The following is a 15724-nucleotide window of genomic DNA, read 5'->3' on the forward strand; positions in this document are numbered from 1 at the left end:
GTTTGTTGGGGTTTTTTGGCATTTTGATTGTAACCTATGTGAAGCATAATACTGAGATATGTTACAGATAAACAAAACCAAGCTTAAAGAACATAAACATGTCAACTTTTAAATAACCTCCTCTAGCTTCATTTTTGTAATTCTACCTACCTTGTCTATCCAAGTTAATACAGACTTTAATGCAAAGCTAAAAGTAAAAATCTTACCAACGAAATTCTGCTGTCATGGATTAGCTGCGTTATTTCCAGTGCAACTTAGGGTGATAACTGTTTAAACTATTTGTCTGCAAATGAAGAAAACAAATTTTCTGTTAGTATTTCAGATTTCTTTTCTTGGAATTGCATAAAACTATTTTTTTTAATTAAGCACGGAATTACTTCTGTTTCTATCAGATGAAAATGTTACATAGCTGTTAAATTCTCTTACAAAAAGCATTTTCTTTTTAACAGGTGTGGCAGTAAACAAGGAGAGGAAGATTACAGGCCACTGTTTGAGAACTTTATTCAAGATCTCCTTTCAACAGTCAATAAACCAGAATGGCCAGCTGCAGAGTTGCTACTTAGCTTACTAGGAAGGCTATTGGTAAGGGATTCTTGTTTTTAACTATATGAATTCATTTCTTATTGCAATGAAGACTTCTTTATTTCTGTTGAAACTACTGTTGGAATGCTTTCTGATTGTTGACACACATACAGCATATAAGGTTTTCCTTGCATGTATCACTACTATACAATACATAAATAATAAAATTTTGGTTAGAGCGTCATTCATATGGAACTTGTTAAAAATTGTATATATAGTTTCTCATGGAAGTTCAGTTCTACTATTTGATTACATTTTCAACATGAAGAAGTGTCATTTCATAGCATCTAATAAGTGCATGTATTTATTTGGAGTAAAGTCAGCCTAGTAACTGTAATTATACATATTAAGTATCTTCTCTGGGCTATTCCTTTAGCACAGACCAGAAGATAACTCAGTGGTTTGTTATTTTACAACTACAGAAAATGCTTATGACATTTTACAGAATGGGAATGTTTTTGTTAGTGTGTGTTTTGAGTGTTGCTCTTCAGTTTTATAGTGTAATTAACACAGTAATTCGAGCTGCTTCTTGAAACAATATTGCGTAGTTCTGTTCTTGGTAAAATGTAGCTTTATATTTGTGTGAGTAATGAGGAGGTAGCATTATGGTGCCTAAAGTCTCTGCTGTTGGAGATCTGCTGTGCTAGTTGTCCAGTTTGTTTAATTAAAATATGTATTTAAAAAAACCCTCTTGACAGACATATTTGTAGAGTGAGAGAGACCAAATAAAAAAGGAAATATTAATATAAAGTAAGTAATGTATGAGTGATGTAATGGTAAATTACATAATTTTTTGCAATATGGAAGTTAGGTGGACATTTAATAAGGTAAAGTAATCTTTTGTGAGAAGAATCTCTGTGGCATAAATAAATATTCATTTTTAAATGTCTATCCTGCTTTTCTTAGGTTCACCAGTTCAGTAACAAATCTACAGAAATGGCATTAAGAGTTGCATCACTTGACTATCTTGGAACTGTAGCAGCAAGACTGAGGAAAGATGCCGTCACTAGCAAAATGGATCAAGGATCTTTAGCCAGAATCCTCAAACAGGTGTGTGAGACATCCACAGCAGCCAGATGGATCTATCCATTCAAATGCTTGATATTTTAAAATATACTTGAAAAATTGACATTATGGGGAATCAGTCTTAATTCACTGTTTAGGTTTCCGGGGCAAATGTATCACATTTATTAACTTGTGTCTTCCTTGCACCATTTCTGTAGTGATCCTATAAATCAATTAATTACAGTGGTTAGTCAGTTTTCTTGTGACAGTACTAAGGAAATAATGGAGCAACAATTGGGTTTTATCTTAAGAGGCCTTAAAAATACATAGAAACTTTCATTTGCTGTTGCAAAGTGGAACCTGAGCTTCTGGCACTCAAATACATGCTTTAGAGCATTTAATCTATTAGTCTTATAGGGTTAGTTTTTACATGGTGTAATTTGAGATTTTGGGGGAGGGGAGCGTTGGTGTTGTTTACTGAACTTGCATATATGTCTGTACTGGGTTGATGCTGGCCAAATGCCAGGCCTCAAGCTGCTCTGACTCCCCTCTGCAGCTGCACAGACAAGAGAATATGTAAGGAAGAGTCCATGGGTTGAGAGATAAGGACCAGGAGAGATCACGCATCAAATACCATCAGGCATAGCAGGATCAAGTTAGAGATATGCAGTAAATTTTTATGAATAAAATCAGAGCAGGATATTGAGCAGTCAAATAAACCCTTAAAAACACTTTCCCTCACCCTTCCCACCCTCCCAGCTCTACCTCCTACCCCAGCAGTGCAAGGAGACAGGGAATGGGGCTTCTTTCACTGCTGAGGGAGAGGAGTCATTGCCCTGCTGCACCAGAGAGTCCCTCCCATGGGAGACAGTTCTCCATGAACTTCTCCAGCATGGCTCCATCTCAGGGGCAACAGCAGTGTCCCTGCAGTGTGAGTCCTCGCGTGGGCAACAGCACCCCTGAAACCGCTGCAGAGTGGGTCACTCTTCCATGGGTGCAGTCCTTCAAGGACAGGCTGCTCCAGCCTGGGACACCTCTTCCCACAGGTGTCCCACAGGCTCAGAGGCTCCTCTCAGACACCCACCTGCTCTGGTGTGGGGGTCATCCAGGGGCTGCAGGTGGATCTTTGCATCCCTGTGGACCTCCCTGTGCTGCAGGGGCACAGCTGCCTCACCAGGGGCTGCCCAAGGGGCTGCAGGGGAGTCTCAGTTCAAGTGCCCTGGAGCATTTCCTCCCCCTCCTCCTTCGCTGACCTTGTGTCTGCAAGACTGTTCCTCTCACGTGTTCTCATCCTGCTCTGCTCTGGTCACAATTACATCTGAACAATAATTTTTTTTTGTTCTTTCTTCTAAAACATATTATCACAGAGACATTACCACCATCTCTAATCAGACTTGGCCAGCAGCACCTCAGTCTTTGGAGCCATCAGGGACTGGCACTGCTGGATATGGAAGAACCTTCTGGCAGCTTCTCCCAGAAGCTACTCTATAGCCCTCCCACTACCAAAACCAGGCCATGCAAAAGATTGCTATAGAGAGTCCATATTTGGTTTTCTGCTAATTCTGCTCAAAATCTGCAGGAGTGGCAATATATGCTATAGCAGGGTATATATTTGGGCTCTGTACAGTACGTAATATGAGAAAATCTCATGTCCCTTGTGTCCTTTTACAAATGAGGACTTGCATTTTTCTTATGGACACTATACATTTCTTTCTGAACTAACTGTTCTCAGGGTTTCCCTTCCACTTCCCCAGAAAGACTACAGATCTATTACACATACTTTATCATAACCACTAGATTTATGTTGAAGGAGAAACTTCTATACTTTCCAGGCATTCAGTTGGAGTAAAAGTCATCTACTCCTTTGTGAGGCTGATTCTTCCCAGAATTTCTTTTGATTAGAATGTTCTACAACATACAGAGTCAAATGTTTATTGTCCATGGCATAATATAATTTATACTTCTGTATGATAAGGGATTATAATTCTCCACTGTTGACAGTGATTCTGGCAGTTTTACATTATACTTAGTAAGGAGGTATTTCAGAAGAATCCTTTTCTTTTTCCTTATCCTCAGATGTTATAATAGTATTGAAAAATATTCTAGAAAGATATATACCTGAGTGAAAACCTGATATTTTCTGTTTGGTTTCGGCTTTTTACAGGCTCAGGTAGCTGCTAGGCATTGGCATCTAGAGAAAACAAAATTGTTGTGGGCAAAATTTTTTTCCCACTTTTTCAGGAAACTTAACATCAGTAATGGTAGACAGTACCTTCCATGCATTGTGGAAGGTGTGTACTATACAGTATAGTCAATCAGGGTAGACTGTTTTGTTATAAATTTGTAAGAGAAGAACAATGTATACGGTACAGCTGACCCTCACTTTCCTGTTCAAGTGAAGGAAAATAAGAAGATCCATTGGTAGCTGTTGTCATCAGAAACTTAATTTATTATTATTCAGAAATTAGCTCACACCTCTACAATATTTCTTTCCTGCTAAATTGAATACTTCTGTTGGATATTTTCTTCTGCACTCTGAAAGCATTACCACAATATTAGTCAATGATTGATTAATGCATATAGTGCTCTCTACTGTTGTTTGGACCCATGATTCATAGAATAGGTTTTAAAGGAAAATCTGTTTTATTTTGACATTTTCAAACAGCTTTTTTATTTTTTTTTTTTTTAATTTTTTTTTTAGAATTGATTGTCTAGTTTATTTGAACACTTGTGCATGCTTTTCATTAGTTTATCTCTTGATACACTGGTGTTCTGGACTAGTTAATTGTACATTTCTCTGCTTGCATAGTTTGCAAGCTATGTTACATGCTGTATATATGTCAAGATTCTCAGTCGATGCTGTTAATACAGAGCTAAAGATGGTTATAAGTTAGAAGTTTCATTGCTGATGAAGAAATTCTTTTTTCTGGCTGGAGAATTTAAAGCCAAAAATTATTCTTCTACTTTCATTTTGAATTTTGAATATGGCTTTTTTAATAGGCTTCACACTTTCTCTTTCTTTGTTCTGGGATTTTTATTTGTTTGAAAGTATTTAGGAGTTAAGCATGAAGCACCGCTTATATTAAGCCACTTACCTAGAGAATTTCAAGTTTGTCAAAGGCCAGTATTTCTACTCAAAATTTCCACATACGTCAAGGTGTCAAATAAATAAATAAATAAATAATCAGTTTTATTTGTCTTGTAGACATGCTTTGAACTCTTGAACTTGTTCATTTTGCGTAAAAGAATAATACTTTTTTGTGCTGTAACATCAGCAACTGTAAGGATCTGGGTGTTTTAGTATAATACTGAGGAAATAAGGGTGTTTTCCAGGTTTCACTGTTGTGTTTGGTTTTTTTTTTTTTTGTGACAGGGTCCCCATGCAAGATCATAGAATGAAAATGAACCAAATAAGTTAGTCTGTTTTAAAACCAGTCTTATTCTGCTCTTTATATTTTTTTAGTTATAACTAATTGGTTAAAAAGTTATTAATGCTGTACAATTATGGAAATAATTGACTTCAATGTATTTTTTACTTGGACATGCAGATGTTTCAGATGGTGATAAGGACTGTGCAATATTCTTGTTTATAACTATCTTTCTATTTCTAAAAGGTTTCAGGAGGAGATGATGAAATTCAGCAGCTGCAAAAGGCTTTACTAGATTACCTGGATGAGAACACAGAAATTGATGCATCATTAGTGGTAAATTTCAGCTTTCTTTTATCAGGAATGTTTATAAATAATTTCAGTAACATGTACTAAAGAAAATTATTTTTGATTATATATATTAGTGCTTCAGTTAAATTGTCACTGTAACAGATACTGTTGATTGTGTTTTCCAAAATAGTGTTGATGCATTAGATTACCTAAATCTCATTATGAATCTGTTAATTTTCTGTATCTGTTGGTTTTGTTTTCTGTGCCTTCTGCTCTATTTCTCCAGTTTTCTCGTAAGTTTTATGTAGCTCAGTGGTTCCGTGATACAACTATGGAGACAGAAAAAGCAATTAAATCTCAGAAAGATGAGGATTCATCTGAAGGAACTCACCATGCGAAAGATGTTGAGACCACAGGACAAATCATGCACAGAGCGGAAAGTCGCAAAAAGTTTCTTCGCAGCATCATTAAAACCGCTCCATCTCAGTTCAGTACATTAAAGTATGTTTCAGTACCACTTACTTCTTTATTAGCCATGCATTTGATGTTTTAAATAATTTTTGGGAACATGTCCTGATTAACACATGGAATTTATTTCAGGATGAATTCTGATACTGTGGACTATGAAGATGCGTGTTTGATTGTTCGCTACTTGGCCTCTATGAGGCCGTTTGCCCAGAGCTTCGATATTTATTTGACACAGGTAAACTGTGATGGGAAGTTGTAGTATAGTGAGACACAGTTGGATTCTGATTCCAGACACATTCACAGCCATGTGCTGTATATGTCCATTGTTGAGCAGAGATATTTACAGACCACAATAACACAATGTGCTTTCATATTCTGTATTGATGGCATAAGTGATTAGATTTCTTTTTCTTGCATGTGTTCTGTATGCTATACTGTGCATACATTATTTTATTTATTCATGTATGGCTATGGCAAAATTATTGCACACTATTACAAAGTGTTGAAATAACTTTCACAATTTCTGTAAGATGCTTGCTCCTTTGGTGAGGTTAACTCATGAAATTGAGATTAATTTGCTTTGAAAGTAAAACTCAGATTGGCCAGTTGTTTGCAGTGCCTGTTGCTGTCACTTAGGAAGCTGCTGTTTGACCACTGTAGTTTCTTGCTTTTTCTGGGAGAAGGGCACTAGCACTGGCACAGTGACATGTTTGAAATCCAGTACTAGTTTAGGTTGCACTATGTAAATTGATCTCCATTTAGAGAGCCATTCCTAAGGTGCCCATATCCAACTCTGCTGTTAAAAGAATTGTGATGAAAGCCGCAACTGAATGACAAAGGTAGAATTTAAAGTTAAGAACCTTACAACCCATTTTAGAGAAGTAGCAAATCATGGTAAATATCCATCACTTGCATGCTCCTTTTTACTCTCTGAGAGAATAAACTCAGCTTTTAGTTACTATTTTACTAATACCATTTGTGTGTTATTGTGCTGGATTTTTGATCTTAATTATTATTTGGTACCTTCCCAAAACAATTGAATCTTTGTTTTTGTTCTCTTCTAGATTCTGCGTGTACTTGGTGAAAATGCAATTGCTGTTCGAACAAAAGCCATGAAGTGTTTGTCTGAGGTTGTTGCTGTAGACCCCAGTATTCTAGCCAGGGTAAAAAAGAAATTATCTACCATGCACATATCACCCTTAAAATAAATATTTATTTCTTATTCTAAATCTTTGTTTCATACGTTCTTTTTAGCTGGATATGCAACGAGGAGTTCATGGGCGGCTAATGGATAACTCCACTAGTGTACGAGAAGCAGCTGTGGAGCTGCTTGGACGATTTGTGCTCTGTCGTCCTCAGCTTGCTGAGCAGTATTATGACATGCTGATTGAAAGAATATTGGTACGGTGACATGTGGTAAAATAAGTGGCATTGGAAAATTTGCTTTTAACTGAGTATGTTTAATAAATTGTAATTGTTTGAATGGTGAGCCATGCTTTTAAGGACACCTTTTAAAATGCACCACTTGCTTCTAGGGAGGCTTTATTATGTTGAAAGGTGAACTTCTGCAGAAAGTCACACTGCATCAGGACCAGGGCTGTATTCCTTTAGATATCATTATTAGTACTCAAATTAGCAGTGTCATGGTTTCAGCCCAAATAGAAATTTAGTGCACACAATGCAACTGCTCACTCAACCCTTGCATCTCTTCCCCCCACCCTCGTAAGATTGCAGCAAAATTTGCATGTTGAGATAAGAATATTTAATAATAGAAAATAAAGAAAAACACAATAAAAATTAAAAATAATGATGATAAAAAGGTAACAAACCATTGATGCACAAAGCAATCACTCACCATCTGCTGACTGATGCCAGAGCCCTGTTCCTAAACCTAGATTGGCTATGCTTTCTGATAACTCCCCTGAGTTTATATACCAGACATGACATTTTGTGGTGTGGAGTATCCCTTCAGCCAGTTCAAGTCACCTTCCTAGTATGGTCCCTCCCAGTTTCTTTTGCCTACCTCCTCATTGGCAGAACATGAGACAAGGAGAGAGAGAAAAGTCCTTGACTTAGGATAAACGTGACTTAGCCAAACCCAAAACATCAGTATGTTATCAATACTATTCTCATTCTGAATCGAAAACAGAGCACTGTAACAGCTGCTGAGAAGAAACTAACTCTACCCTAGCTTTAACCTGCTGGGTGAAATAAGGAATTTTGCTGCATATTTGAAGTCTGAAATATGGATCATTGAGGACAGCTTTTTTATGCTATTTTTAGTGTTTTGAAAGGTTTATTAGGTTTTTTTATCAAAAAAAGGGAAGTTTTTTTGTCTAGGTGTTTTAACTCTTGGATAACAAGACTTATAAGAGCTATAACAGGCCTATAGTATCCATGTCAGGATTTTAGTCAAGTACTACACGTCTGCCATAGTTGCATGATAAAACAAGTTTCTGAAGGATTTTGGAGATAAGTAGGTTGTGTACATGCAGTAAACCTGGCATTCAGATTCAATAGATTTTGAGTAAGGTGATATGAAGTGAAGCTCCTCATCTATCTCCTTAGATGAAGCCTAGTAAAATGGAAACAACTGCCTGCATGTATCTTATCCGTAAGCTTTATCCAAAGGCTTAAAAGTATTACTATCCGAATCTATAGGGAATCTTTCCATTCCAATAAAGTAGCTAAAGCATCATCACATCTGGCTTGTAAGTTCTTGAGTTAAGAAGTGGATTATACATTTGCAACATCACGTGCTTTTAGATGGGAAGGTATAGATGGAGAAAGTGTTGTAGCATTCTGGGAACTCAGCCAGAACCTTTAGAACAAGTTAGGCTGAGCTTTTGTATAAATGCATTACAGAAGATTTTAGTTGCCTTTTCTAAATAAATTTTGCAAGTCAAATTGGGTGACCTTCAAATATTAATTCATATAGAACATAAATCAATGTTTCTGATTTGTTTTCAAGAGTGTAATTCCTTCCTCTTCACAGGATACTGGTATCAGTGTCAGAAAAAGAGTTATAAAAATACTTAGGGATATCTGCATTGAACAACCAACCTTTCCCAAAATTACGGAAATGTGTGTGAAAATGATTCGGAGAGTCAATGATGAAGAAGGCATTAAGGTAGAATGAAACATACTCTTCAGAATTTAAATTATTGTTACTTCGGTCTTTCCCTATTTTGACAAAATAGAATAAGTATTTCATTTCTCCTTTGTAATATTTATGACTTACGAATTTTAAGGGCTGATATTTTAGCTTTCTGTAATTCCCTCTGATGTACTTCTCTTTCTTTTCTATCCTCTCTTTTCTGTAACTTCTCACTGACAATCAAAATATTTTAAATATTTTTGAGATTTTTTTTTCTTCTTGCAGGTATTTTCTCTACTGCTTCTCTTTTCTAATGAGTAAAATTCATGTATAAAACTTGAATTCTGGAAATCAATAAATTTTAAGTAAAAATTAACTACTTGACATTAATATATGCCATATATAACTATTAAAGTTATAAAGTATTAATGTGTGCTAATTTTGTAATAATTCTGAATGTTCATTGAGGCAGTTATTCCCCTTGAAATATTGCTTATGTGCTCATACTGTGCCCTTTCTGCAGTGTGTATCTGCAGAAGGGCACAGTCCTATTATTATGTGTTAAATCATAAACCTGACAATAATTTTTTTGTTTAATTTGACAAAAAAAATTTAAAACTATTAAGTAATTATGGATACACCTGTAATAATTTTGTATCACACTCTCAGTAAAATTTGAAAATTTTAAAACTGCAGCAGATATTTTTACCTCTTGAAGTACGTTAATCTAAAGTGGCTTTCTGAGAAAATTCTTAACAAGCAGATGAACAGCTAGAGCCAAGGTGCTGCTGGAAAGGGAGGATGACCGTGTTTTCTCCCCTCCTTCCTCTTGCCTTTCTAACAATAAGGAAAAATAAGGATAAACTTCAGTGCATTTTTAACAATGAGAAGTACTTTTGGAATAATTTTCATTCACTTGCATTCTATTCTATATTGTCCTCCACACAAAAACATTAGAAGGTAGCTTCAAATACTTCCCATATCTGAGTGTAGAGACTTGCCTTCTCTCTTTCCCACTTTGTCACAGCTGTTTTGTAAACTAAGGAACCTACCACTGCTGATGCAGTTCTTCTGTAGGGATTGTTTGTTCAGTTGTCAGCTTCTCAGCTGTGTTTTCCTGAGGAATACCAATTAAAGCAGGAAGATGGTAACCTTATTTTCTGTAGCATCAGTTCCCATTGTTTCATTTTGCTGAAGTTTGACATGAGATCAGTGAAAGTCCTGTAATAATAGATCTGGGTCTGTCTCAGATAACGTTTCCTACTACAGTCTCATTTAAGTTGCATAATTCCTTGTGAAAAGGCACAAATCATCAGCACATCTGTTGCATGGATGTATTAGAAATTATGTGACAATGTAACTTTATTTATTTATGCTAGTATTTTATTTTCCTTCAGAAATTAGTAAATGAGACATTCCAGAAGCTCTGGTTTACTCCAACTCCACACCACGACAAAGAAGCAATGACCAGGAAAATATTAAACATCACTGATGTGGTATGTTAAAGAAATTTGAGTTGTGTGCAAAATTCAGATTTTATTTTAGTATCTTTGAAATATTACCTGTATTTTTTTGTACACAGTAATGTATCAGATGGTTTCCCTTTTATATTTCCTGGCATGAAATGTATACCATAAATATTAATGTGATTGAGCAGGCTGTAGAAAATTTTAAATGCTGACTAATCTGCTGGCAGTAATAACTGTGACCAAACTATATTCAGCTTCTGTCAAGTACTTGTTCAGTAAAAACACAACCAATTTCTATTGTATGTAATTCTACAGGAATTGCTACCAGCAGCATGTAGTTAAATCTACCTAAGAACTTGTCTTTTAAAAGAAAATTTTCCTCAAAAAATTGATAACCTTTATTTGGCAAGGTTAACAAGCCTTCTAAATAAATACAGGGTCATGTTTTTACTCACAGTAAACTGGTGTCTGCATAATTGTATCTCACTTTTTAGGAGCAGCAAATTAAATAGCATATCTCCAAAATAACAAAATCTGTCTTGGATAAAAATGCTTTATTTTGTAGTAAAAATACATTGTATAAAACCACCGTGGTAAAAAGATGCTTTCATATCAATAACTCAAAAATCTAAGTCTCAAATAAAAAATTCACTGCATTACTTGCAACTATAGGTTTAAACCTCATTTTGCTTTACAGTATTTTAAAAAATTATAAAAAATTTTGTTTCTCCTGTCCGAGAAATTAGTCAATTTGACTTCTGTTTAATTCTCAGTTCTCCTGCCAGTTCTAATTTGAACCACCTGTGTGATATATGATACCAGTGAAGGCTTGGTTTGTTTATATGAAAATATCTCTGTGTGTCTGTGTGTGTATACCGAAATAAATATGTGTGTGTGCATGTGTATACTTTTCTCGGGTGCCAAGGACACAAGGGAATGGCCTGAAGTTCTGTCATGGGAGGTTTAGTTTGAGTATCAGGGAAAGGTTCTTCCCCAGACAGTGGCTGGACACTGGAACAGTCTCCCCAGGGCAGTGGTCACAGCACCAGCCTGACAGAGTTTAAGAAGATTTGGACAGTGCTCTCAGGCATATCATGTGTAACTCTTGGGGTGTGCTATTTAAGGCCAGAAGTTGGACTTGATGATCTCTGTAGATCCCTTCCCACTCCAGAGATCCTGGGGTTCTATGATACATATGCATGTCCATTTTCAAGTGTCAGGATTGTATTTATACATAAATTTGTGCAGTAGTTTCTACAAAATGGAAGCATACCTTGCATTAGAGACAGCAATCTCCAGTAAAGCATGTAGGCTTTGTGTTGCAGGAAATACAAAATCTTAAGTCACTTAAATGGTGGGAACTATTTTTCAAATGCAGAAGACAATTTCTGGTCTGCATTGTTCTTAATGCATATAGAAGTGTATGCACATTTGCTGACCTTTTGAGATGACATCTGTATTGAACTATTTTTTCCTCATATGCCTTGTTTATTAACCAGTTTATCCTCAAAAATACTTATAGGTTGCAGCTTGTAGAGATACAGGGTATGATTGGTTTGAACAGCTTCTTCAAAATGTAAGTAATGAATTTTGAATGTATAGTACAATCATGGTTACAATTTTAGCGTTCCTTTTGCATCTAAAACATGTAGAAGGAGAACTCCAAGAGTAGTCCTACAACAGACAAATTCAATTCCTGCTCTTTAATATCTGACCTTTTTTTCTATCTTTCTTGGTACAGATTTCTTTGGCATTAATTTCTGTCTTTGCAAATGATCTCTTGAAAATATTTCACTTCTTGGTTTTGGGAGGAGTTTCATTTGTTTGTTTCATTTCATTAGTTCTTCAGTAATGACTGACATAACACAAGTCCACAGCTAAGATACTTAATTCTGAAAGAAAGTATCTAGTGATGTCAATTTTTTAAACACCAAATTAGTGTATTTTCACATCCAATGTATTTTATACACAATTATGGAAGCAGTGAATCTTCAGAGTATAAGTTACATCTGCATTATATTCTAATAATATTATTCAATATTTTTAAGAATTGAGCTTGGATTGTTTATATCTCTTAACCTATGTTATCATTCTCTACATCTTGCATGCACTGGTTAATTTTTAAGCAAGAAAATCTTTTGAGTCTGCTCTTGCCTGCCGTGTCATGAAAATAGGTTATCAAATAAATCAAAACCTCTTCATTAAGAGCCTCTTCACTGAAGAAAAGGCTATAATGTGGTCTCACTTAGATACTAGAAGAATCTTCATGGACACAATTTTAGTAACCAAACTCATATGTAAAAAGTTTAAATAAAGTGTTGATATACAGCTATGCTAGATCCTCATTTGGTATTTTAGCTTAGTGTCAAAAACGTTTGTTTTTGAATTCACACTTAATTTCTCTAAGCATTTTAAAAACCTTTGAACTCCTAGTAGTTTCTGCATTATTTCATTAAGCACAAAAGCAGCTTGCATCCACATGCAAAAAATCAGAATTACTATCAATTTTTGTTGCAGTTACATTTCTTTACTTATTTGCTTTTTTTCTTTCCATAATTTTTTCTTGACAATGTAAGTTTAATGGAGAATAAAATACTTTTGTAGTCTAAAATCCTCGTGCATCTGTAGTAATTGTCATAAACCCAGCATGTATCCTATGCAAATTGAATGCAGATTAACACTAAACCATTTTGTTTCATCTGCTGCAGCTGTTGAAGTCAGAAGAGGATGCCTCATATAAACCTGTGAAGAAAGCCTGTACTCAACTTGTTGACAATTTGGTTGAGCACATTCTTAAATATGAAGAATCTTTATCAGGTAATATTATTTAAAACTCAGCTAAAATATTTTTGAATTTTTTATGATACTGTAAGAGTTAAAATCACTTGATTGCAAAAAGTTGCTGTTCTGGAATTTGTCGTAGAAGTTGATTGTAATAAATCGTTGTTCTTAAGTGATGAAATTTAAGCACTGTTTAATAATAAAACTTCCCTAATCTTACTAGCTAACTACAATAGTAGAACTACTTTTAAAATAACTGATTCAAACTTTCAGATCACTAAAATCAAAGCTAACATGATAAATTTTATTTGCATTAGTATGTTCTACATTTGTAATAGGAATCCTTACATTTACAGTAAGGAGTTTAGAAACTAGTGATGTCTTTGATGCCTCTTTGCTTCTTTCTTCAAGTCTTTTGTGGTCACATGTAAATGTTAACACCTTATGTTCCCATTTGTAATAAGAACATTCTGGTTTGATCTTTAAAGAGATGTAATGAAAGGGATTTTCAAACAGTGTTTAGGCCATATGTCTTTCATTGCTTGAACAGTACTTGGTCTTACTATCGTTTTTGTATTTTCTAATCTTTTGCAGATTCTGACAATAAAGGTGTGAATTCTGGTCGCTTGGTTGCTTGCATAACCACTTTGTTCTTATTCAGCAAAATAAGACCCCAGCTAATGGTCAAACATGCCATGACCATGCAGCCATACCTGACCACTAAGTGTAGTGTAAGTAGAGAAAATCAGCATGAAAATTAACATTTGTCTTGTATACTTGATAAAAGTTAAGATAGGAAAAGAAAATTTTAAATTATGGAGATTTTTCATGAGCATCATAGCCTTGAAAGTTACTAGGTCCTTTTGATGATCCCTTTAGCTTTCGAGATCTTTTTCCCTATTTTGCAACCGAATGAAACTGAAACCTTTGTTGCCTCTTTCCCAGTTTGTTCTCCCTTCAGGAAATAGTTTCTCAGAATTGTTTTAGTTTACAATCACAGTCTTAGAAGTATTTAATGTTTGACATATGAATCTTAAGACTAAGGATAAGGTTCCATAAGGATAAGGTTCCATAAGACAGAGTGATTCAATATATAGGAAATACATGAGAAGAAAAACATCTTACTTCATCCTCTTCTAGACTTCATTTCTCACTTCTCTAACTCTAATGCTCTTGTATTCCCCTGTAAGACATTGTAGAGAGCTCTGACACTGAAACCCTACCCCGCTCAGGTCTCTGAGTGGAATCCTTGCAGTGTTTTCTGCCATTTTGGTCTGGCACCCTGATTGGTTAGAAGGAGCAGGGCAGGATCATGCAGCCATTGCTCAAGGATGATGAGCATGAGAGTGGCAGCAGTGCCTTTCAATAGGCGAGTGGCCCAGGGCAGGCTTAAGGGGTACTTATTACCAGCTTAGGCTGTAGATACAGCCTGGCATTTTCCAGGCATTTTCCGTCCTGTCTAGGCACATTTACAGCAGGCTCTTACAGCCACTTCTGAACAAATGGTGTAGGAAAGATCTACCAAAGTATTTGCTTGCCGCAGCTCATTTAATGGGTTGCAAATGGTTTGTTTTGTATTTACATAAAAATAAATGTGTAAAAAAAAATCTCATGGTTGAGATGCATCAGAATTACTATTGACAGCTTGAACACGTTGAATAACTTGAAACTAGCATTCAGGATTTATAGTATACTGATTAGCAAGCTGAAATTGTCAAAAGTCCATTTCTAGCAGGATGTCTCTAACAGATGTTTGCCATAGATTCCACACTTAAAATACACATACAGTCATGATAATGCAAACAAGTAGCAATTTTAATTGTAATTTCTACACTTGTGCACATTATTACCTTTTGTTTCAGGTGTATTAAATCATAGCACAACTTCATTTTGTAGCTGATACCTGGTTTTCAGGTGTTGTATCTTCTCTAGTGGGCATATCTCAGGAAGAGTTCCTAGATTTCTTGTAAGACTCCCAAAAATTATCAGAACCAAAGGTTTTCAGGTCTGACACAACTTTGATAAGAGGTGTAATTCTGCTGATCCAGACTTTTTTTTCCCCAGAATCCCTGTAGTAAACAGAACTAAATTTCATAATAATGTCATTTGATAGCAGATGTAAAATAAAGAAATATTCTTGTAGATGTTCACCAAATATCTTAAGTTGGAGTTTTTAACTGTCTGTGTATATTAATAGTACTTTACTTATACATGGCCAGAAGTGTTGAACACTGTAAATACTGTTGTTTCAGACCCAGAATGATTTCATGGTGATCTGCAATGTTGCAAAAATCTTAGAGCTTGTAGTGCCGCTAATGGAGCACCCAAGTGAGACCTTTCTTGCCACTATTGAGGAAGACCTCATGAAACTCATCATCAAATATGGCATGACAGTAAGTTTTGAATTGCTGCTATTCCATTTTACATGACTTTGATTTAAAGACAGTCTTGTCTTCTTTATGAAGATAACTTTTGAGTCATGGAAAATTAGTGTACTTGGTTTACTAGGGTTTCCATGTGGTTTTTCTATATTTTAATGAGTTTGAGTAGGTTTTCAGGGCAGTCTAGGGAGGGACATTACATTTTTTTATCTGTTAGAGTGTTAATTTTAGTTCAGCAAAGCTTTTTCATGCATAACTTCAGAAGAATCCCAGTTTTAACTT

At 35.4% G+C, this 15724-nt stretch overlaps 1 protein-coding gene across 9 annotated transcripts in view; it reads left to right on the top strand.

Annotated features, from left to right (window-relative positions):
- The window catches only part of NIPBL (NIPBL cohesin loading factor), a 138379-nt gene that overhangs the window by 110536 nt on the left and 12119 nt on the right, over positions 1–15724 (top strand). For all 9 annotated transcript variants that reach the window (XM_066339449.1, XM_066339455.1, XM_066339453.1 and 6 more), the window contains 13 exons: positions 450–582; positions 1489–1632; positions 5202–5291; positions 5533–5747; positions 5847–5949; positions 6779–6877; positions 6969–7115; positions 8710–8844; positions 10209–10307; positions 11803–11856; positions 12989–13097; positions 13656–13792; positions 15314–15454. In XM_066339449.1, coding sequence (XP_066195546.1) covers positions 450–582; positions 1489–1632; positions 5202–5291; positions 5533–5747; positions 5847–5949; positions 6779–6877; positions 6969–7115; positions 8710–8844; positions 10209–10307; positions 11803–11856; positions 12989–13097; positions 13656–13792; positions 15314–15454 — 1606 coding nt within the window. The remainder of the gene's footprint in view (positions 1–449; positions 583–1488; positions 1633–5201; positions 5292–5532; positions 5748–5846; positions 5950–6778; positions 6878–6968; positions 7116–8709; positions 8845–10208; positions 10308–11802; positions 11857–12988; positions 13098–13655; positions 13793–15313; positions 15455–15724) is intronic.

This window comes from Sylvia atricapilla, chromosome Z (genome assembly GCF_009819655.1).
Source record: "Sylvia atricapilla isolate bSylAtr1 chromosome Z, bSylAtr1.pri, whole genome shotgun sequence".
Lineage (NCBI taxonomy): Eukaryota > Metazoa > Chordata > Aves > Passeriformes > Sylviidae > Sylvia > Sylvia atricapilla.